At 47.1% G+C, this 24492-nt stretch overlaps 1 protein-coding gene across 7 annotated transcripts in view; it reads left to right on the forward strand.

Moving 5' to 3' along the window:
- The window catches only part of LOC132446821 (rho GTPase-activating protein 23-like), a 44363-nt gene that overhangs the window by 16654 nt on the left and 3217 nt on the right, over positions 1–24492 (forward strand). For 2 of the 7 annotated variants that reach the window (XM_060037289.1, XM_060037285.1), the window contains exons 2-22: positions 9625–9819; positions 11586–11616; positions 11792–11884; positions 12319–12397; positions 12505–12565; positions 12790–14245; positions 14940–15110; positions 16162–16267; positions 16370–16409; positions 16582–16719; positions 18186–18491; positions 18999–19060; positions 19257–19384; positions 19710–19822; positions 20224–20376; positions 21002–21080; positions 21225–21298; positions 21510–21599; positions 21973–22098; positions 22581–22625; positions 23087–23180. In XM_060037289.1, the coding sequence (XP_059893272.1) occupies positions 9625–9819; positions 11586–11616; positions 11792–11884; positions 12319–12397; positions 12505–12565; positions 12790–14245; positions 14940–15110; positions 16162–16267; positions 16370–16409; positions 16582–16719; positions 18186–18491; positions 18999–19060; positions 19257–19384; positions 19710–19822; positions 20224–20376; positions 21002–21080; positions 21225–21298; positions 21510–21599; positions 21973–22098; positions 22581–22625; positions 23087–23180 (3640 nt within the window). Of the gene's footprint in view, positions 1–9624; positions 9820–11585; positions 11617–11791; positions 11885–12318; positions 12398–12504; positions 12566–12789; positions 14246–14939; positions 15111–16161; positions 16268–16369; positions 16410–16581; positions 16720–18185; positions 18492–18998; positions 19061–19256; positions 19385–19709; positions 19823–20223; positions 20377–21001; positions 21081–21224; positions 21299–21509; positions 21600–21972; positions 22099–22580; positions 22626–23086; positions 23181–24289; positions 24315–24492 lie in introns of all 7 variants that reach the window. The other 5 variants (XM_060037292.1, XM_060037286.1, XM_060037287.1 and 2 more) reach the window with 5 other exon arrangements.

The following is a 24492-nucleotide window of genomic DNA, read 5'->3' on the forward strand; positions in this document are numbered from 1 at the left end:
CATTGTCAGGGATCCGCACCGTCCTATCTCGGGGTGTTGGTCGCGTGATAAACCGACCCACGCGTGGGGGGGTATTTGTGGGTAACGGGCCCCACACGGAGGATGAAGTGGAAGTCGATGGCAACCGTTTATTTCCCCCTAGGGTTATAATCTTCCCAGTCTGTACTCCAAAGCATACTTCAAAACATACATGACCAAACACAAGGCGTGTGTGCATAAAGATTTCTTTACTGAAAGACATTGTGTAGACCTGTCCATAACTACTGGAATAGTTTGCATGGTTTTAATGAGCTTGAATGTATAATACTTAATAATACTAAATGTTCCACAATATCCATATCAATTATATATATACTATGCCTACATTTCTTAACAGTTTAACTGAGGATGTTTGGACATAGTTTTAGGTAGGGCCCGACCGATTTATCGGCCTGCCGATTTAATCGGCCGATTATAGCCTTTTTGAAAATAATCGGCATCGGCCAAAAAGACGCAGATTACAACCGATTTTTATTTTTATTTTTTTTATTTTTTTTTAATGTTATTGCGATTAGTATCCTGCAGATTGCGCTCCTACTCGCCTTGCTAACTAACAACTTTAGCTGGAGTAAAAAAGAGGAGATTGAATTTTACCGTACCACATGAAAGCACGCTCGCTCAGGCAGCTGCGCGCTCACCTCACCAATGTACACAAGACGCGTTGTTTGAGCATGTTGTGCCTGTTTTTCTTTAGGTCCCAGGCCATGTTAATTTGTTATACTGTAGACTCTAACGGTGAGACCATACTGCTCAGCACGCACGTGTTAGTCACTGCTCACGAGCGCAGCACATTGGGAGTTAGTTATTTATTTTACATTTTACATTACACTCATTTTTGACTGTAAATGTATTCTAAAACACTCAAAGGTTCTGCATTCAATTCACATATTCGTCAAAAGTGTTTAAAGTATATTTAAGGTATCAAAAACTATGTTTTATATATATATATATTTTTTTTAATCGGCCGATTAAATCGTAATCGTAATTTTTCTCTGAAAATAATCGGCATCGGCATTGGCACTCAAAAATCAATATCGGTCGGGCCCTAGTTTTAGGTATAGTTGCTATAGTTGTCATTTTAAACCTAAACTCACATTATTTCAAAGTCATCATCAGGTCATTATAATTCACTCAATATGGACAGCACTTGATTGAGTGTTTCACAATATGGTTATTTGTTGGCTACATGAAGCCGAAAACGTGTGAAGCCTCACCATAAATCCAGGTGGAAGTCAGTTGACTTGGAAGGAAGGAGATCTTAGAGGAACTTGAAACACGAGGCAGAGACTTCTTTACATGATACTGCCCACTATTGGATAGAAGTGGGTATTAACCACAACGGTGGAGTTGTGAAATCATAAAGGGTCCTTTTGCTTGTATCATTACATCATGTTTTTCTTGCAAGACACCTTGATTATGAATGTGTGTGTGGACCCCTAATCAAACACATCACATTGTTCAGTGCCTTTTCCTGTTACAGTGTTGCTACACTCGCTATGTTGTTATCTGCAGGTTCTCTGCTTGGTTTCCAACTGAAACGGCCTCTCTATTTGTGTTGTTAACCTTGGGAGCCATTGCCTGCTGGGTTGTTGTCTCTTCAGACTATGTTTCTGGGTGATTGCACGCTGTTTACCCTGCTCCCCTTACCACCGTTTGACCATACTTCACGCTGCTACCCAGCTCTGCGTAGGCCAAGCCCTGTGTACCTTATGTAACTAGCTGCCAGCTAAGCTTTGTCTTTACTTCAACCAAATACACAGAGATGGAGCAGGATGATGGCAAAGGGACAGACAGGGCTGAACCCCACTTACTTCTTTCTTTAAGTGATGAGCTTCAACAGGAATTGATACTCAAAGTGAAGGGTTCGGTAGCAGTCATTGTGTTTTTATTTTTAAATACAATTAGACACGATGAGTGACAATTTTTTAGTGGAAATATTGTTTAGTAATGATTTGAGTGTCACTCAATCAAACCGATTTTTGGATTAAATTGTTGTTGATAGGTTGTAAACCAATGAACCAATTCCATCAGTTAAACATATTTTCTGAATGGCTACCACTACTACCACTCCTACTACTACCACTACTACTACTAGTACTTCTACTAATTATGGTTCTACTATTACTGTTACTACTACTAGTAAATGTCTAGCATGCTGGTGCAGGGAAGGACTCATCTCTTTTTGGCATTGGATGTCATTGTGGAGTGTTTATGCTTCATAATGAACATTGATGGTGTCTTTTTAATGCAAATGTTTGCAAAATCCATGTTTGCACAAAACAGATGGCCTGTAGAAGACAGATGAATAAGAATAAAGCAGTGGACAGAGTTCATAAAGGGAGTTCTCATATAATATTTACTGAGCTGATTCCTGTTGACAATGAGGCGCCGAGCGGATTAAACGAAATGGACAGGAGTGGAGTGAACAAGAGGACCGGGGAAGGGAGGGAGAGGAGAGCCGAGCTGACACGCGGCCCCGGATGGGGAAGGTGTTTTTCATGGACGTCAGCTCATCCGCTCACCTTGTTCCTGAAGTTGAAATGGGTCTGTGAACGCTGTCACCGCACAGCCACGCTTGCGCTCATCCTTTGAGGGGGGGTGTTGTGAGGTGTGGGGGTTGTGGGGTCTAGGGGGTGTGCAGTTTATAACAGGGCTAGGTCATCGCACACGGGCAAATTCACATGTACACACTGTTATACTTTAGTGTAACACACACACATGGACACACAGGCTCTCCACTGTCAGAAGGCCAGGAGCGGCACACACTGGGCTGTGAGACTAAAGAGAGGAGACAGGGAGACCAAGCAGAGAGCGAAAGAGAGAGAGAGAGAGAGAGAGAGAGAGAGAGAGAGATGGAGAGAGAGAGAGAGAAGGAGAGAGAAGGAGAGAGAGAGAGAGAGAGAAGAGAGAGAGAGAAGGAGAGATAGAGCTGGAGAGAGAGAGAGAGGAGAGAGAGAGATGGAGAGAGAGAGATGGAGAGAGAGAGTATGTGGTTAGAGTAGGAGGGACATCAGAGAGGGCGAGAGAGAAAGACGGGGAGAAAGAGAATGTGTGGCTGCCAGAGAGAGAGAAAGAGAGAGAGAGCGAGAGGCACTGTTGCCGAGAAGAGCGAGCTCTATAGTTAACCAGCGCTAAAGATGGTCCGCCAGAGCTAATAGATGTGTGTTGAGCGCGTGGACCGGTGCACTGGACCACCCCGTAGCAGCGTGTGGGATGCCGTCCAGCGCTGGCAACTCTTTGTGATCTGGCTCCAACAGCACTGACAGTTACCACAGATACTTTCTGTCAGAGGACGGTTCGGTTCCTCCACGTCTCCACTCAAGCTCCCTGCAGTCGAACTGGCAGGACCAGGTTGGTGGTTTAATGAACGTCATCACTGGCCGACAGATGGGTTTGCTCTGGGAGTTCTGAAGAGGACTGCTACAACTATGGCGCCTGGAAATGTTCTTCTTTTGGGGTTTGACTTTGTTCAAGCGTGACAGTATGTGCCTTTCCAAATGCTACCTAATGACTTCCATGAGGAGCAGTGAATTGGAGTAAAGAATTGATGAGTTGATCAAGAGTGTGGAACAAAGGATGAAGACGGCCGATGTCAACGCTGTTCTATTTGACGACACAGATGTGTGTATGAATAATACAGCAAAGACACAAGATGGCTTCGGACCACTTTCCTTGATCCCCAAAGGAGACTAAACCAAGTTCATATTGTGAGGACCGGTCTTGTTTTTGGATCTGAAGACATGCCAGCAAAAACCACGGCCTACCAAACACGCTGAATGCTGAATGTTCCTGAGGGGGCGACCAATGAGGTCCCACGAGGTCTGAAGAAGGATACCCTTCAAGTATACCTACGAGCGCCTTAGCTCTACTTCTCATTGATTCAACAATCTGCCAGTGCAGCTATCTGGCTCTACGGCCACCATGCAGAACTCCAACGCTTTCAGTAGACGACCGCATCGCTTGATCGCTGACGCAACTCCCTCCTAGACACTTGGCGAGAGTGGGTGTGTGTGTGTGTGTGTGTGTGTGTGTATGTGCTCGATGCACCTGCGTGTGCATGTGTATGTGTGTCATGAGGGTGTCCCCCCTGGCCCCGGCCCCACTGGGCCACAAGTGGTGCTTCCAGTGCTCCGTGGGGGTGGACTGTAGCGACCCGGAGCCACGCTGCATCTGGCTGGCCGCGCTGAGGCCGCGCCTCTCCGGCCGCGTCTCGCCAGGTGTTTCGCCCCTGGCCAGCCCCGTGGCGTCCCCCCGAAGACGGGGCCCCAGGAGGCTGTTCCAACGCCACCACCAGCGCCACCCCCTGTCCTGGGTAAGAGCAGATATACGTGCTGCGGTAGATGGTTTTAGAGTTGACCTCCGACAAGCTGGGACTGGAAAACGGACGGGGCTGCGTTTGAGATGGTCTACAGATATAACCGCTGGATGGTATTGATGTCTGCTCTTTTATATGATTGTGTTTCATCCTTGAGTGTATCGCCCAATGCTCGATATCGCCCAATGCCTTGGCCAGTATCAGAGCACCCTGCTCCGAACATTGCAGCATTGTGTGGGAGGGCCCCATTTATTGAGCATAAATCGAAATTGCCTTTTTCTAGCAATTAAAAAACAATACATATATATGTTAAAAAAATAACAATTGGAGAAGACAATAAAATCTGATACCAATTAGATTATTTACGAGTTACAACTCAGCAATCGGATTATACTTGTGTTTTTTTATATAGTAGGCGCCACACAATTACCATTGAAGCTATAATCTACCAATCGCAATGAAAAACCGCGACGCAGTATCACAGTATTGTATCACGATATGCGATGCATCTGTAGAGCTCTGTTCTTCTAATGGTGCAGCCCTCGAGTAGTTACTCCCAGGCTCTTAGTCTGCACTGATCTGATACCAGTGGACAGGTGAGGGTTCTCTAGGACTCCGGCTTGCTCTAACCTTCCCTGCCCTACCATAGTCTTACTGTGGTTTAACTCTGGCCTAACCTTGGTGCAGTCTAACCGTGGTCTAACCATCGGAAATCCTTGGGCAAACCCTGGTCTAACCCTGGTCTAACCCTGGTCTTACCCTGGTCTTATCGCGGTCTAACCCCGCTCACAGGGTAGTTGTTAGGATGGAAAATGTCTCTCATCCAAACAATATCTCTATTAGTGGAGGTGATTACATTGTTTGGTATGATGGCAGAGCTTCCCACACACTCAAAATGAGTCAAGTGTTCTTCTGGCTGTGTGGGTGACCACTTTCTATACCATAATCTATATGCTACATATTTATTAACATGGATTTAATATATATATTTCAAACTAATTCTGGTAACTTACATTGTTTTGAGCGCAAATAATATCCAATCTGTTTTTAAAAAGCTTTATTATTTCTAAAGGTCTGTTTTTGTATTGAGGCCAATGAGAATCTCCCTACAAGTAATACACAGAAACCACATGGCTGTTCTCTATGACGTGTTTTAAGAGTAAAAATATACTATTCATTCACTTTCATGTGTGTGTGTGCACGCGTTTATGTGTGCCTTTTTGCATGTGTGTGCGGTTGTATGCGCGTTTGTGTGTATGCGAGTGTGTTTGTGCATGTCTGTGTGTGTGTGTGTGTGTGCGCACGTCTGTGTGTATCTACATCAGCATGCCTCTGCCTACCCTGGGCGTTATGTAATATAATGCTCCAAGCGAGGAGTGCCCAGTGGAGGCGAAGAGGGAAGCAAAGGGGCGTGACGGGCTGGACAGAGATTCATGCTCTAAACTAGACTGGGTGCTTTGGTGTTGCTGAGCGTGTGTTTATTTTACGATAGAGGTGTAACTTTACTATGGAGCTGCTTATAGAAAATGCAGACATGTCATCAGAATGGCTCTCAGCTGGATAGTAGTTACATACACAGCTACAAATACAGCATGCAGTATCAAATACGTATAGCAGTAGCACCTAAGATGGATTTGATAAAGTAACACATCCTGTGTTGCTTGTAGGATGTATTGCTGAGGCGTTGACCCGGAGAGCTTTGAGTTCAGGATCTGGTGATTTCAGTAGGCACTGGGCAACCTGAACAGGACTGCAGCACAACATATAAATAGATTTGGCACAATTCAGGGCATTGTGTTAAACAAACACTGCTGGGGTTGCTATTTCACACTCACTGTGTGAGCGAATGGTGAGTCAGGTTTGTGTGTGTGTGTGTGTGTGTGTGTGCGCGTGTGTGCGTGAGCGTGTGTGTGGTCATGTGTGGACATGTGCAGGACATTAAAAATAAGTTGGCGTACATCTCACCTGAGTGTTTGTGGGTTACGTACGTTGGTGTGGGAAATATGCGCAGACATGAACGACAATGCAGTTATTGCAAAATACCCATTGAAGAATAACCTTGTTTTTCATATAGATACGAACACTTTTATTTATTTATTCAGTGTGCTTGAGTGCCTGTTGTTGTACCTTAAGGTCGAGGGGCAGAGCCGGCGTAATTCTCTCCCTGATTAATCGAGGACAAATAGAAATAGTAGACAGGAAGTACTTTTCACTCTGGTCTTGAATCCATGCCTTGGAAAATATCCTTGGTCTGATAGCACAACATCCAGGCTTTGTTTGGTCTTTAGTGGTCAGTGGCAGGGGTCACGATCTCGCCTGGGAGGGGGTCGATGTTGTACATTAAAGATTAGGCTTTCAATGCTAACTGACAACTTTGATAATTTGTGTATCTTAATTTAATACCGTGATACTAATGTGCTGTTGTGTTAGCTGTATGTTATTAAGTCTTTATTTATATCTTTTATGTGTTTGTTTGCAGGAAAAGCACTGCTAAACTGATTGGCTCTCGCTAATGGAAAAATGTGCGTGTAACAATTATTACGAAACTTCCCAGAAACCTTGTCTGCGCCATGCTATGCATTCCACTTCCTGTCTCAAGACACATGCTTCCTGTTGTTGGAATAGGGTGAGGGTTGTCCACCAACCAGCCTTAAGGGGGTTTGTGTGTGTGTGTGTGTGTGTGTGTGTGTGTGTGTGTGTGTGTGTGTGTGTGTGTGTGTGTGTGTGTGTGTGTGTGTGTGTCTCTCTGTATATGTATTTGGTACGACCAGAAGCAAAAGGGCATTTTAGACACTATTTTGAGGTACTAGGTGTGTTCCATTGTAGCATTCCAGCTGCTGTAGGAAAGATTTGAGAGCTGCAAAGAGAGAGTGGAAGGGAGAAAAAAGCAACCCACAAAAATTCCCCTCCCTCTTTCCCTATGTCCACTTCCATTGAGGAGTGTTGTCAATCACCTTTGATTGACAGGCAAGATGGATTGCCCGAACCAATCATGAACGACATGTCAGGCGGGCCGGGTCAAATTGAAAACATATTCTCCTCACAGAGCATTTCATTCGCTAAAGGATCCCCAGCCATTTCTAACAAAATCCACTCCAAAAATAGCTGGAATCTATTAGTTCATCTTTTAAGGAGAAGATTAATTTTCAAGTGGTAAAGTGAAAGCTCTGTCAACACAAGGGCGAGCTTACAGCAATTAGGGTAGCATGCCAAAGTGAAGTGGGATTGATAATGACATCTGAGATACTAGCAGTGATTTGAAAAATGTAAAGCATTGAAATCTGTTCAATTCCAACGTTACGCTCTCACAAAATGCTCTCTAGGGCTGTTGTTTTTAAGTCCAGGTGTGTCTGTTGTTCCAGAACTATTAATTATAACCAGACGTGTGTTTATAGTTTATCTCTGCCATTGTTGGTTCGAGGGAAATCGAAAGTAATGGGCGAAGTTGGCACTCAAAATAGAGTTTCCTTGAGGGAAATGCCAGGAATTTTGCTCAGGTTGGGGTTTGGGTCAAGTCCTTAAAGTAACAACGTGTTAACTTCAAGTAGCTTGCCGCTTAAAATTACCTGGACATATCTATGGTCAATGCTGATCGCTATTGATTTCAATAATGTGTTCAATAAAATCCCATCCTATGATTGATGTATTCTACAATGCGTATCTATCTCTTTGATGCTGCTACTCTTCCTCAAACACTGTCAACACACACACACACACACACACACACACACACACACACACACACACACACACACACACACACACACACACACACACACACACACACACACACACACACACACACACACACACACGTACAACCACGACTCTGGAATGCACTTTTTATTCAGTTAAAGGCCCACTATGCAACTTTTTTAGCCAAAATTACATTAAGTATGCAGGTTGAGAGTTATGCTGATGGTTCTGCATCCATTTCTGGGTCGATTGGTGGGTGTGTCATTTTCCCATGTCGCCTCTACAGTGAAAAAGTGCATATGCAACTTGATCTGCTCGGACCGACACAATCCGGATGTGACGCAGCGGAAGTATCCTCGAAAATGTAGTCAGATTGTAGTTTCGAAAATGCTTTACGGCACAGACACACACCCAAACATGGCACCTGCTAGATATAAACAGCCAGTTGCGAGGCAATTGTTGCATTCATCATGGATCAATCGACTGATAAGGAACCCAAGAGGCGACTGTCGGTGGAACAAAAGAAGAATGGACCAGAAAAGAGATCAGACACGAGTGAAAGGGGAACTATGCAACTTTTCTGGCTTGATTTACCTTAATATAACAGGCTAGGAGTCATTGCGATGGTTCCATTATACATTTTTGTTCGATTGTTCGTTGTTTCGACTCCCCCTTGCGCATCTTGGCGGAGAAAAGGAATATGTTTCTGCCGGCGACCCGCCGCCCACTCTCGCGGGAGTCTCGGGTCTCGCGAAGTAACGAATTGCTTTACGGCACAGACCCCCAAACACGGAACCGGCTCGATCTAAACACAAGTAACTAAGGGATTGTTACATTCATCATAGATCAGCCGACTAAAAAGAGACAGAGAAACCCAATGTCGGAGGAACAGAAGAAGAGAAAAGGGAGACTGACCGACAGAGAGGCCAGACACGAGTAAACGTTGGGCAAGCTTTTCAGGAATAGCGTGAACTGAAAGAAAAAGAAGACTGCAAATCAGACTCCGACTTGGCCGTGTTGCTTTTGAAATTTAAAGTACCCTTGGGTGAACTTTGTGGTATTCTTGATGTTGATAGTCTTTGTACACATGTGTTTGATCAAACCATTTTGTTGTGAGCCCTGTAAAAATTGTTTTCTCGACCGTTTTGTTGTGAGCCCTGTATGTTTCTAGCTTGCTTGGTTGCAACCATATAAACACCTTTGTTTCCATTGGTGTTTTGCTGTTCGTCTGTCTCGTCCCCCTGATACAGACTGAATCCCCGAATCCAGGTTCTTGTTTATTTAGATTATTATGTTGGCCAACACTCTCACACTGATTGTTCTGTTCAACCTAAGATAAAACAATTATAATCTAGGATATAAATTCTCCCCGTCAACTATAAAAAAGGATGGCTTTATGTTTATTGCAATACAAATACACCATTTTAAAAATGTATAACCTTGCCTACACTTCATGAACATTTACTTCGGACATGGCTCCACGCATTCGCCGGCTTTTTGCCATAATCACTCCCGTGACGTGAGGCGTGAAATAATTTTTGCATTAACATTTTCTCTGTCTCATCCACGACCAGGCTAAAGGACATGGAGACGGCATGGTGTCGTCCAATGAGAACCGCCCCCGGCCACTGTCGTCGGGCGGGGTGGAGGGTCTGTCCTGGCCCGGCCCAAGGACCCTGCTGCTCCAGAAGAACTCCCTGGGCTTCGGATTCACGCTGCGCCACTTCATCGTCTACCCACCAGAGTCCTCCCTGCAAACCCCCCTCAAGGTGACCCCACGTCTGGTGGACCTCAGCACCATATCACACTGTGGATATAGATACACAGTATACACATAGGGCTGCACTGGAGCCCCACCCCAGACCAACCTGAAGGGGTCTTGGCCTCTGGTCGTACCACCACATAATACTGTAGATATATAATTATAGAGCTGCGTCAGAGTCCTCCCTCAGGTGGCTGACGCCCCTTCGTCATCATCGCCATTTATCCATCGTTGAGGTCAATTGAGATTTGATCAAAGAAAGTGATCGATTGATCGGCTAATAGTTCCAGTATATTAAAGTACCGGTATATGATATATAATACAGTATGTTACTTTTTATTTACTGGAGAAAGATTTCGTTTTGGTGACTTATTTAAGACTTTTGAGTCCTTTTTTAAACCGGTTTAAAAATTCCTCTGACCAGAGGGATACGGTTAAACTGGAGTATTGGAAGATGGGTAGACGGTCCCATCAATGATACCAGTTCAATTCTCCTTCCACACAGTAACAGTAACACATGGTGTGGTACATGACGCCGGTGCACTTAGCCATGTTACTGCTAATCTGATAAGCTAACCTAGCTAAGGGGTTAAACCTTTGCCACCTGACGGGGTCAGGAAGTCACACACACACACACACACACACACACACACACACACACACACACACACACACACACACACACAGACAGACACCTCAGAATGCCACAAACCCCCCCCCCACCCCCCCCATCACCACCACCACGTTTGCATCTTCACAAACAGCGTGGAGGCCAGAGGCAGCATCTCCTCCATCACGATGAATTCAACACTAAAGACCCAAGGTTGTGGGTCGAGGATTACATCATCGCCCTGGCTCCTGGGCATAACCGCCGGAGAAAACAATGAAACGTTTCCCTGACCACTTGAAGCAGCCATCAACAAAGCCCTCTGGGAATCGCAGTGTTTCATTTTTGTGGCCTCTTAGCCCGGCACAGTAGCTGTTACTGCTGTGGCTGCTGGTGGTGTGGCAGCGGGCACTGCAACACAGCTCCACATCCTGTGTGTGCCAAAGCTTTGTCTGCTCAGGAATGAGCCAGCTCAGCAAGCCTTAAAGCCCCGTCAGCCAGGCCAGTAGTCAGTCATTCAGTCAGTCGGTCGGTCGGTCGGTCAGCCGGTCAGTCATCCAGTCAGCCAGCCAGCCAGCCGGCCCGGTCGGTCGGTCGGTCAGTCAGTCGATCAGTCAGACGAGTCAGCCAAGCCGGCAACACACGCGGAACTGCAACGTCAGCTGCTGCCACGCACACACATTTAGAGTGGATCTCTGTGTACGTGTCTGTGTGTGTGTTAACAATACATTGGAACTGGTTGTGGTCCAATACCCCCTCCCCCCCAGCACCACTACCACCACCAACAAGTTGGAATATATATCATCTAAATCATTTACATTAAGATGAATATCTTAATACAGTAAATGTTATTGAATCTTAGTGTATCATAGGTGATTGAAAGTACAATACTGGTTCTGGGTTGTAATAGTATGTTCTGATTGGTATAGATATTTATTTATATACTTGTCTTTTATTATTTATTTTTTTACATTGTTTTAATGTCATCTATGTAATTTTATACTTTGAATTCGTTATTGCAACGTGTTTCAACGCAGAGGTCCATTATTCATGTTTATCGATCCAGTTGTATTACTGTGTGGAGCTGGTCATCTCAACAGAGTTCTGTGTTTACAGCGCCACCTTGTGGCTCAGTGTCTAATTTACTACGACTTCTTTTCGGACAGGATGACGAGAATGGAAACGAAAATGACAAAGGTGAGAATCGTAGAAATCGTTGTTTTATGACTTTGGTTATCGCCTTGCTTAATTTCATGTTATAGTTTAACTACCCATACAATATGTAATCTAACTAGTACAGGGTATGAGATGTTTTTCTCATGTTGTTCGTGGTTCTCATGTTCTCCTCATGGGCCATGTTTTGTTGGAGCAGGCGGCCAGCGTTCTCGCTTGGAGCCCATGGACACCATCTTTGTGAAGAGTGTGAAGGATAAAGGCCCCGCCCAACAAGCTGGTCTGTGTACTGGTAAGAATACCATTACACACTAGACAACACACTGAATAACACAACATGCTGACCTGTGTACTGGTAGGAATAACATTACACGCAATTTAACATAACAATCTGCCTGTCTACTGGGTGGAATAACATTACACAGAACTTAACACAACAAGCTCACACATAACAAATACACATCAAATACATCACTACCATGTACTTAAGCAGAGAGCAGAAAAAGCAGAGCATTTCACTCACTGATAGCTGACGGATGGCTATAGACGTGCTAAAAAATAACTAAATAATTGCTCTTAAATCTTTCCTACAGCAGCTTTAAAGTGGTAATAATAATGCATCTGTCGGTGGCTCGGTATCAACTTTTTGGTGATGTGGGCCGACTCACTCACTCACTCGCTCACTCACTCATCCGTCCCCTTATTCACTCTCTCATTGTATTCCAGGGGACAGGTTAGTGAAGGTAAATGGGGAGACTGTCCTGGGGAAAACCTACTCTCAGGTGATATCTTTAATCCAAAACAGGTAAGAAAATAACTCACTTCAATTCAACGATCCTAGTTTAACATTTTAAACACGTTATCGTCTGGTTAAGGTTATAATCCAACCCTCTTTCCATTCTTCGTCTGCAGTCAGAACATTCTAGAACTGTCCATAATGCCAAAAGACGAGGATGTGTTGCAGTTGGTAAGTGTGAGTATTACACTTCTTTTTTCTCTCTCCCCTCTCAGTTCCCAGCCTATCACAACCCGGATTCCTCTCAAGCATTTTCACAATTTAGTATCAAATTACATTTTAACTCAAAACTGCGAAAACATCCACACTATGCAGCCTCCGCTCCGCTTTCCCTTCCCCTTCTCTTTGCTCCCTCCTGGTTCTCTCTCCGCTCGTCTCACACCGTGCACCCCTCTCCACAGGCATTCTCCCAGGACGCCTACCTGACCGGCAACGAGCCTTACAGTGGAGAGGCTCAGGACCTCCCCAAGCCTCCCTCCCTGAGCTACTCCGGCTCCAAGCCCAGCTGCACCCCCCTGCAGGGCGGCCCCGACCCCCACCACAGCTCCCTGGACAACCGCCACCCCCCCGCCGCCGCCGCCGCCATGTCCCCCCTGGACAACCGCACGCCCGGCGGCACCGCCCCGCCCACGCACGCCTCCGGCTGGCCCGGGGCGTGCCCGGACCCGGGCGCGGGACACCTAGCGGCGTCGGGGCGGGAGTGGCGCGGGCGATCGTCGTCGATCGTCACCGCGCTCGACTTCCACTTCGCCAACCACAACGCCGCCATCGCCTCGGCGACCCTGCCCCCGCCCCGCAAGGGCAGCCTCCCGGGCACGTCGCGCTCCCACTCGGACGCGCTGTGCCACCAGGCGCTGTCGGACTGGTACTACAGCCAGGCCGAGGCGGCCGAGCTCATGTCCCCCCCGCGCCACTGCAGCGTCTCCCAGGACCGCCTGGCCGACCTGGGGCTGAGCCCGGCCCTAGGCCCCGCCTCCAAGCCGGAGTCCTCGGCCAATCACCGCAGGCGCGAGACCCTCCTCTACCATCAGCAGACCACGACGTGCTCCCCGGACCCCGGGTGGCGAGGCGGGGGTCCGTGGGGTCCGGGGAACAAGTCCTGCTCCGAGAGCCTGCTGGCGGCCTACGCAGAGTACGAGCACACCTACGGGCGCTCCAGGGAGACCCTCGCCCAGGCGACGGCTCTCATCGCCCCGCACGCCCACCAACCGCACCCGCCCGGCTGCGACTCCCAGGGCTCGCACTCAGCCAAGGGCCGGGAGCCAAAGCAGGAGCAGAGGCCGTCGGACCGCCAGGTCGCAGTGACCTACCCTGTAACCGCGGCGACCGCCACAGCGCCCCCTAGGGGCCGGCAGGTCGCCGAACCCCAGACCCGGACGCTGCAGCAGGAGGAGTCGGTGGGCTACAAGAGCTACAGCCCCTCTTTCTGCCGCAAAGCGGACCACCTCCTGCAGCAGGCCCACTCGTTCCGGGAGTCCAACTACAGCAGCCCCTACCTCGCCTGGAGCCCCTCGGAGGGCGAGGGGGGCGCGGCGCCCCGGCCGCGCTCCACCCCAGCCATGCCCTCCGAGGAGGAGGAGGAGGAGGAGGAGGAGGGGGAGGAGCCGGAGGGGGAGGCGGAGAGGCAGGCCACGCCTCCCTCGCCCCTGAGCCAAGAGGTGGTCCTGAGGCAGAAGCCCCCCTCGGGGAGGCGCGCGCTGGCGCTCCGACACACCAGCTACGCCCCGACCTCGGAGCACACGGAGCCCCCCGGGACGCTGCCCTCGGCTGGCTGGAGGGGGGGCAGCCTCCCTCGACGGGTCAACGGCAGCCTGGCCCAGCACACGCTGGACTCCCTGTCCTCCATACCCTTCATAGGTCAGTGGCGCCGGCGGTCCGGTCCGTGCTGCTTCAGATGCTGCGGCACTTTAGGATGCCAGATGCCAGTGGCGGAACTGGACTAAAAGGATTCGTATTACTAAGCACTAATCCCTTAGTTCCCTTTGACTAAAATGATTTACAGAGGTAATCCGTTTGGGATGGGATAGCATCAGTGTAACCGTAGTGTTCAACGGTCCTTTAACGTGGGATTTAGACTTCTATAGGATTTGTTTTCCATGATTTACCCAGGAGGAGAATATTGTTGTGGAGTCTTCATGTGGCCCACGCATGACACTGAACTTATTAACCCTGTTTCAGACCCAGAGACGAGACGAGACACCTATCCCGTTTTAGATTCTGATTCGCTTCGGGATTGACGGCTGTCAATCTTGTCAAACATGGGCAGATTCGAATCTGCTCATTTTTTGGCAAGATTGACAGCTGTCAATCAGCACCAGACTCTGATTGGCTGAGACAGTCGTATGCTAAGATTCGGCATGTTGAATCTTGAGGACGGCCTGAGACTAATGAGTCTAAAAGTAGACTGTTCACACCGACACCGAGACATTTCTCAAACTGCCGTTTACAGTCCCGTCTCGCCTCGTCTCTGGGTCCGACCCTCAGAGTGACCCCCCCCCAGTCTGTCCTGTGTGTAACACGTGTTGCCCCTAACCCTGTCGGTCTCACACAGATGAACCCACCAGTCCCAGTGTGGACCTGCAGGCCCGCCCCGTCCAGGCCTGCCTGGTGGTGTCTGTCCCCGACCCCCCAGCCTCCACTGTCCTCACCCCCAACACCGTCACCCCCACCCTGTCCCACTCTACCACCGCCCCCTGTGTCCGTCTCCGACCTAAGGATTGCAGTGAGTGTGACCCCCCCCCCCCCCCCCCCTCCTAACCCTCCTCACCCCAACCCCGCCTGCCCCCTCACACACCCCTTAAGCACCCTTTCATCTGAGAGTCTGTCTGTGGAGGTTCTTTGCGTTAACGATAACATAATAGGGAATGGAAAGTTAAGTTACGTCACGCCGGGAGCCATCTTGGGAGACAGAACCAACAGGATTAGTATGACAGGAGGCTGTCGTTTCAGTGGTAGTTTCAGTAAAAATACTTTTCAGTTACAGAGTATTTTTACTGAAACTTTTACTGAGGCTGAACCAACAGGAAAAGTATAAGAGGAGGCTGTCGTTTCAGTAGTAGTTTCAGTAAAAAGTACTTTTACTGATCATGTTCCTGCAATAGAGGAGGCTGCAATAGTTTCAGTAAAAGTGCTTTTACTTTATCTATTACAGCCTCCTATATTGCAGGAACATATTATGGACCAACCGACCAAAAGACGAAGCCATCTCTAAACATGGCTCATTCCCTGTAGCATTATAACACAGTGTGACGTCAACTTCACATTCCCTGTGACATTGTCGCAATAACAAACACTAAAGGACATTTTGAAAAATGCTGCAGTACAGAAGCATTTAGCGTAATCCTGTACACAAACGTATATCAAAGACAGGTTTGTACTGAACTCAACACTGAGTGCCAAAACACACATCCTGCGGTACAGAAACATCTTTTATTAGTCTGGGTGTCCATGTTAGCCTGGTGAGGCATCCCAGACACATCGTAACAGTGTTTTTAATTGGCAGCCAGGCTTGTGGCTTAAGTGTTTAACTGTTCATCTTTTCTGAAGAACACACCTCTGTCTTCTCCCCTCCTCCTTCGTCCTAATAGTCAAGTAATAGGCGATTTGCTTTACTTTATTTGAAAAATTGTAAGTGCTTCAAATATGAGCATTTATTTTATAGTTTACTAGCATAGGAAATTCTTTGGCCATGGTATTCTTCTTTGGTTTAGTGTTGCACTTATCGTCTAAGGCGTCCCATACTAAGTATTTGACTGTGGTTATGCTGACCTCAGGCATGAAGGGGCGCCGGTCGTCCTACCTGCTGGCTATCACCACAGAGCGCTCCAAGTCATGTGACGAAGGTCTGAACACCTTCAGGGAAGAGGGACGCGTCTTCTCGTGAGTTTGGACCCTATAATTATTATTATACAGATATATGTATCTGTGTTGAATCCACCTGAATAATGACATGAATCCATTAATGTGATTTCTACTTATTAGGAGATTACCAAAAAGAGTCAAGAGCTTCTTCACCGATGGCGTAAGTTTGTGTCATTATTTGTTTCACTTTCATTATTGAAGACGACATATTCTTCGTTTATTCTTCTGTGTGTGATTGCATCTTCTATTGGCACTCAAACCTCCCATGACATGTCATTACTGTGTGTCGTACTCTCTGGCATGTTATTAAGTGTATTATTACTTTCTGGTAGTCTCTGGAGACACTCAGAGCCCAAGAAGAGGCGAGGTCCAAACGCCACTCCACCTCTGAGCTGGGAACCATCACCTTTAGCAACGTCCGCAAAGAGGGATGGCTGCACTCCAAACAGATCCTCACAGAGAAGGGGAAGGTAAGGCACGACACATGCACACACACACACGCACACACACACACACACACACACACACACACACACACACACACACACACACACACACACACACACACACACACACACACACACACACACACACACACACACACATTGATCGATTTGCACAGGTTGAATAAGCCACTACCACACACACTAAAGGAGATCTCCTGCCCGGGAACATGAAGTACCTGCTCATGTATCATTGTCTGCAAACAATAAACTGGCTTCCAACAACAACACATTGTGTCCTCGTCTGGAGCAGCCCAGTAAAAGCCACTCAGATGGAGTGAGGCCCCCACCCAGGTGGATTGCAGCATCGTCATTGTGACAGTTGCACTTGGCTATTCTCTAATAAAAGAGAGTACTGCTTCCCATGCAGACAGCGAAATTACCACTGTCTGCGATGTCAGCTCCGTTTCCACGATAACTTTGTGGAGATGTTGGACCACTCATGTAATCTATTCCCTTTAAATACATCGGAATGGAATCTTGCCTCGGTTCAGAAGAAGCCGTTCATCCAATCCCCTGTCACATGCCCAGCAGCCCATCTGCTGATTGAAATCATAATCCCTTCATTGATCCAGACCTAAGCATTGGCTGTCTTTTATACACCAACCAATCATATTCAAGAGATTAGGGTTTTAAAGAAACTTTATTTGCCAAGCAATCCACAATCCGTACATAATCCCTTCCGTCCCCGGTACAGATGCTAACAGATCCCGGATCTGGTAGAAGGCTAGATACTGGCCGTCACTAACCTCGCACAACCACCCTCATGTTGATGTAGTTTTGCTTCTAAGCATCAGTAAATGTTAACGTTATTACGTTTTATACAACAGTTAATTCCGACCAAGTCATTTGATTGGAACAGAGGCATTCCAGGAGTACTGATATAGAGTATAACAGCACGGGGACTTTCAACTATACATGTATCACTCCACTTTACAGATATCTAATAACAATTAATGTTATGTTAAGCTAGCGGGTTTATGTGTTGCTTGGCAACAGTTCAGTCCCAGTCCAGTTGCGGATCCTATTAATGTTGGTGAAGCCAAAAAAAACAACATTAAATAAACAACCAAATCATAATCTGTTATTGTGCTTGTAGAACTGTTGTATAAAGCAATATCACACTCAAGGTCTGACTGTTGCACTGAACATCAGCACGGCTGGGATTATCTTCTGCCCTCGGCTTCCGGCCTCGTACCTACGACCGCATCCCAGCCGTGCTGTATTCAGTTCAACAGCAATCCCTCTCGTGTGAAATTGCTTAAGTATCTAATTGTATACAAGTGTGTGTTTTAGTCACTCTTGAGAAATATATTCTACACCCCAATATGTTCCCTATCCCCGGACAAAAATAGCTCAACTAAAGCACGAAATAACCAACAATCCCGTGTTAAGTCGTGCTTCATCTCTTCATCTGTGTCTTCCCTGTTCAGAAGCTCGGCGGCAGCATGCGACCGTGGAAGCGCGTGTTCTCCGTGCTGCGCTCCCATTCGCTCTTCCTCTACAAGGACAAGCGGGAGGCGGTGCTCCACGGCGCGGGGGCCCCCGGCCAGGACCACCAGCCGCCCATCTGCATCCGGGGCTGCCTGGTGGACATCGCCTACAGCGAGACCAAGAGGAAGCACACGCTGCGCCTCACCACGCAGGACTTCTGTGAGTACCTGCTGCAGGCCGAGGACCGCGAGGACATGCTGGCCTGGATCCGCGTCATCCGGGAGAACAGCAAGACCGACTCCGAGGTGGGTTCTGGGGGCCGTGGGGGGGGGGGGGGGGTCAGGGACGTGGTTGTCGTGGAGTCAGGGATGTTGTGGAGGTGGAGTCAGTGCCGCTGTGTCCGTGGAGTCAGTGGCGCTGTGTTCACGGAGTCAGTGACATTGTTTTCGTTGAGTCGGTGATGCTGTATTCATGGAGTGAGTCACGTTGTGTTCATGAAGCAGTTACGTTGTATTCATGGAGTCAGTTATGTTATGTTAATGAGTCAGTTACATTTTATTCATTGAGTCTGTTGTGATATATTCATGGAGTCAGGTACATTTTAATCATTGAGTCAGTTGTGATATATTCATGGAGACAGTCACGTTATGTTCATGAGTCAGTTACTTTATATTCTTATACCTCGAGAAGGAATGCAGCAGGCAAGGAGAATATTAGATCAACACTATTAAGAGATCCATTTCTGGCTTTGATGCTTGTGGATAAACTCCTATATGCGGACACATCTAACACGAGATCCACTTATGTTTTAGGAGCTCGGTTTCTCACGGCAAGCCCTCATCAACAAGAGGTTGAACGACTACAAGAAACAGAGGTCTGTTTAATTATTCAGTATTCAAATATATTCCCGTCAACTTGAACATATAGAAACATATATTCCTACGGACCATTTCAGTCTCTTAAAGCTGACCGATGCCACAAATGACACTGAAATGACAGCTCTGAAATCGTACCTACTGCCCCTTTACCTGTGCGCTTGATACATGGTTCCCTGCGTTGTGTTTGCTCAGTCCCACGGTCAACAAGCCAGACCACTCCCCCAGGGCCCACCGCATGATGCCCCCCTTCCTGCTGGCCAAGACGGACAACAACTCCGTGACCCGCTCCTCCAAGACCGGTGGGTCACACAGTAACTACGGTAACAACACACAACAGTCCTGCAGAGTAGACCACCCGGGTCTGTCGTCACATGATTTCGTTAGGTTGATCATCTATTTTTTCACTTGAAATAGCCAAAGTCAATGAGGCAGTGTTGGCAGTTTTTAGCAATCGGTTTGTGCCTCTAAGGAATTTTCTGTGGTCTGGCGAGTTTTCCAGTCTGGCGAGTTTTCCGTAGTCTGGCAAGTTTTCCATGTTCTGCCGAGTATTCCATATTCCGGCGAGTTGTTCATAGTCAACCTCATTTGACCCAGTGGGACGTGTGACTTGGTGTTCCACAACTAACGATGCGTTTGGTCTTCCAGATGACCTCAAGGCCGTGTGGGGCATCCACATCATGAAGAAGAGCAAAAAGACGGGCACTCCCAAAGCCTTTGGCATCAGACTGGAGGACTGTCAGCCTGCACTGAACAGCAAGGTACAGTACTTGCGATCATGCGCCATTATTTACTTTCAACAATAACCTGTTCCAGAAAAGCCTTTTGGTGGGAGCTCAGGAGGCAGAGCGGGGAGAGCTACTAGTTTGATCTCTGGCTCATCCTAGCTTAGTGTCCGAGGGCAACACCTAACTGTCTCTGCTCCCGACTGGCTGGCTGTTAACTTGCATATTGGACTCCGCTGTTGGTGTATGAATGTGGGTATGTCTTGGTGAATGTGAGAAACTAATTGTAAAGCACTTTGAGTGGTCACAGGTTAGAACGGCTCTTTATAAATGCATTAACCATTCACTATGTGGACAATCATTGACGCTTCTGATTGTGTTTCTGTTGAGTGCATGTCCGCCTTTGACCTCCACCTAAATATTTCATTCTGCGGCAGTTTGTTCCCCTGATCGTGGAGATGTGCTGCGGGGTGGTGGAGGCCTCAGGGCTGGACTACACCGGGATCTACCGGGTACCGGGGAACAACGCCATGGTGTCCAACCTCCAGGAGCACCTGAACAAGGGCCTGGACATTAACACGGCTGAGGAGGTGGGTGTGGGCCAAGGGACACCGGCATGCTCTGCTGTTTTCTAGAGTCATAAGAGAGGACTGCTTTGTACACGTGGGGTGTAAGAATCGCCGCCTGCAACGTTGGCACTGTTTGTGAGCACGGTTGTGCTGAAGGCCCATTGACGTTATTTTGCCAAATTGGACGAACGGGGAACCCAAATCCAAGACCAATGCGTCAATCATGTGAATTTTTTTTGTGTAAACCGAGTACATTGTTTCACAGCACGCGTCAATCTTTGATAAAAAAAAACTGATAGACGGATCAAAGCCCAGTTTATGCCAAACCAAGACGCTTAAATCCACACCACCATCATCCTGTCATGCCTCTCTTAACCGTTTATGGTGTTTAACCTTTAGATGGCAGCACATTCACTGACTCACTTATTGCAAAGCAGTTGCCCTTTAAAAGGATGCCTGAGCAGAAACACTGCTCCACTACTTCTGCTGTGGTTGTTATGCTTACATCGTAGTTTGATATAATGGGTTTGGTTATACAGAATGTGTTGACAATGTTGGTATAAAACAGTGATTCAGCACATTACAATAACTCTTTAACTTTAACTGTAACTTCTATTAGAAACTGAACTTCCTCTTCTATCTCCAGAGATGGCAAGATTTGAACGTAATCAGTAGCCTTCTCAAGTCCTTCTTCCGGAAACTACCGGAACCTGTTTTTACAGATGGTAAGTTTAAACATTAAGTTTCACTATAGTAGTTAGTTTTTTTTTACTATTAATGACAGTGAAGAAGGGTTGATCAATAATCATGATTCAATGGTTCAGAATTTCAAATCATTATGTGTTCATTCTTTGTCTTACCATTCGTAGATAAGTATAACGACTTCATCGATGCAAACCGGATTGAGGATGCTGGGGACAGGCTAAAAACCATGAAGAAACTTGTAAGTATTCACCAGAGCTGACAGGATAGAACAAAAAAAAAAAAGGAAAATACACTGGAAGTGTCTCTACTGCATGACATTGAATTGCATGCAAGAAGAAAAAAAAAAAAAAGTGTCAACTATAATGTTAACATTCAAAATGATGCAATCCTGCCCTCCCTCCCTCCCTCCCTCCCTCCTCCTCCCTGTCTTCCTCCCTCTCTCTCCTCAGATCCAGGACCTCCCAGATTACTACCACCACACTCTCAGATACCTGGTGGGCCATCTCAAGAAGGTGGCTGATAACGCAGATAAGAACAAGGTGAGTCTTCATGTCCATCTGAGTGGAGATGGGTTCCTTCCTCACAGAACACCCTGCCCCTCAGGCAAGTCTACAGCCAGCCTTTTGTAGAGCAGACAACGCCCATGATCGATTGACGACAATAGACAGGGACAGCACTGTCTATTGGTCGGACAGCGCTGATTTCATTTAGAGTGTTTGTGTTGCATATATTGGCCATATGTTATCCTGCCAGTCACACGGAGGTAGAAGGACAACATTATGTTTTAAACCGAGATGATCGAGCTCGTAACTCAGCTTTGAGTCCACCATGTGTGTCATCAATGAGAGGGTCTGGACCTTGAGTTGAGTTGGGTAGGAGGAGGAGTTGTTGAGTGCTGTGTCTGCTGTCCAGATGGAACCCAGGAACCTGGCTCTGGTGTTTGGTCCCACGCTGGTCCGGACGTCGGAGGACAACATGACGGACATGGTCACGCACATGCCCGACCGCTACAAGATCGTGGAGACGCTCATCCTGCACGTAAGAACCCAAACTCCTCCGCCTCCCTTTGATGCCTTAACGCGACATTAAGAGTTTCAAACTTAAAGCGCAACAAAGAGGGTAGAATCAGCCTTGAATCAGGGGAAGGCTTTTATCTTTTTGTGGTTGGCTGGATCTTGGCTGGATCTTTGGTGCTGGCTCTAAATGTCCACTATTAAAAACTCATCAGACTCATCCTAGGCTGATCACTTTGGTGATTAGTGATTTGATTAGTTTGGTGCTGTGCTGTCCCTTTCCCTTCGGTTTGATTGTATTTAACGAAACCTTTTTAGAGATGCTTAAACGTGACAATACCCTTGGAGATGGGTCACACTCTATTTTGTTATATAAGAGAGTACTGCTTCATACGCGTGTGGTGAAAAGAACGCCGTCTGCAACATCGTCTCGTTCTGTGGTAAATCGTGTAGCCTGAAGCATCATCTGCTCAGCTCTGGTGTTCACTGTTTCTGTGATCCCCGCAGCATGACTGGTTCTTTGATGATGGATCGCTGGATGAGGAGGACGAGGTACGTCAACATACTATCATATTATATAATTAACATTAACTATGAGGGAGAGCCATAGCTCTAGCATCCGGTATGAAGTCACAACGGTAGTCCGTGTATGTACCAGTGGCAGAACTGGTAGAATGGTCAAGTTATTTGATTCCTTCATTGTTACTTTACACATGTGTCTGTGTCTGGAACTCATACAGTGCGTGTGTCTGTGTCTGTGTGTGTGTGTGTGTGTGTGTGTGTGTGTGTGTGTGTGTGTGTGTGTGTGTGTGTGTGTGTGTGTGTGTGTGTGTGTGTGTGCACCTGTGTGTGACTGTGTGTGTGTGCGTGTACACCTGTGTGTGTGTGTGTGTGTGTGTGTGTGTATGTGTGTGCACGTGTGTGTGTGTGTGTGTGTGTGTGTGTGTGTGTGTGTGTGTGTGTGTGTGTGTGTGTGTGCGTGTGCACCTGTGTGTGTGTGTATGTGTGTTCAGGCCCCGGAGGATAAGCCTGACAGTCAGCCCGCGCCGAACATCGACCACCTGCTGTCCAACATCGGCAGGAGCGGCATGCCTGGAGAGGCCTCAGGTGAGGCAGGAGGACCCCAGTCATGCAGTGTTGTTTTTTTAATCAACGATGTGTGTCTGTGTGCGTGTGTCTTTGATTGGTCTCTCTTTAAAGTTGATCAGGGCCTTTGCTTGCTGCCTACTACTGTTCTGTGACCTACTCCCACTAAACTTGATAACCAGCTGATTTCAGCACTCTGCAGCTGGTTGGAAATAGCACAACTTTGTGACGGTTTGGCCAATCACAGACAGCCTTCGCCAAACCCCTCAGCACTGTTGCTGGGCAGAGTTCACCCATTGTTGCCAGTTAATTTCCTGATGGGACGGTGGTGATGTATGTGCAGTAAATGAAGTACTGCGCATACTAAAACTGAACCTTGCATTCTGAAATCTCTTCACCACACAGCCGTTGTTGTTTTGTCGCGTATCGATCTGCACAAAGGATTTAAAGATGCAAGACCTTGTGCTGATAACTGCTTTATAATCATTCTTGGCTTTTTAGCGGTGCGGAGTGTTATGTTATCACATGGTTTTCCCTCACGCCTGGTCACTCTATTATTATTTTAAAAGCATGTTTCATGCTGTTTAATTGCAGCACCAACAGTTTTAACAAGTCACTTTGTTCGACATACTGATATACAATATGTATGCATGCATAAATATAAGGATAATATAACTAAAGTGAAACAAGACACCACCACATTTGGTTGACAAACAGTCACATCAACCACATGGGCGCAAACACAACCACAAATAGAAACTGCATTTGGCTCAACATTGGCTGATAAACCTGTTTAACATCTTTCTGTGATCCAACCATGTCGATGCCCTGGTAAACCAGTCTTTTGAGGGCTGACTCATCAGGCTATACATATGTGGTTAAGAAAACAACTTTTTCCTCAGACACCACAGGTGTAAATGACCTATTCCGCCAACTCTGGCCCAGTCTATCCCCTGTATAATCTACTCCCAAACTATCCTCCCAAACTATTGGGAGGATACTTGAGTATTCAGTGCTTGAAATGTGCTTTCTCTCTTTGCGTCTCCTGTACTTGATAAACGTCTACATGACATTTCCAACTTTTCATTCTCACTCTCTCTTTCTGATCACTTCTGCTCTCTTCTCCCTAGCTGAGACACTGGATCAACCTCTGCGGTAGGCCAGGTCTACCTGCTTGTGTGTGTGTCTGTGTGTGTGTGCCTGTGTGTGTGTGTGTGTGTGTGTGTGTGTGTGTGTGTGTGTGTGTGTGTGTGTGTGTGTGTGTGTGTGTGTGTGTGTGTGTGTGTGTGAGTGAGGGTCTGTATCTGTCTTTGTGTGTGTGTTTGTGCGTATG

The sequence above is a fragment of the Gadus macrocephalus genome, chromosome 18 (assembly GCF_031168955.1).
Source record: "Gadus macrocephalus chromosome 18, ASM3116895v1".
NCBI lineage: Eukaryota > Metazoa > Chordata > Actinopteri > Gadiformes > Gadidae > Gadus > Gadus macrocephalus.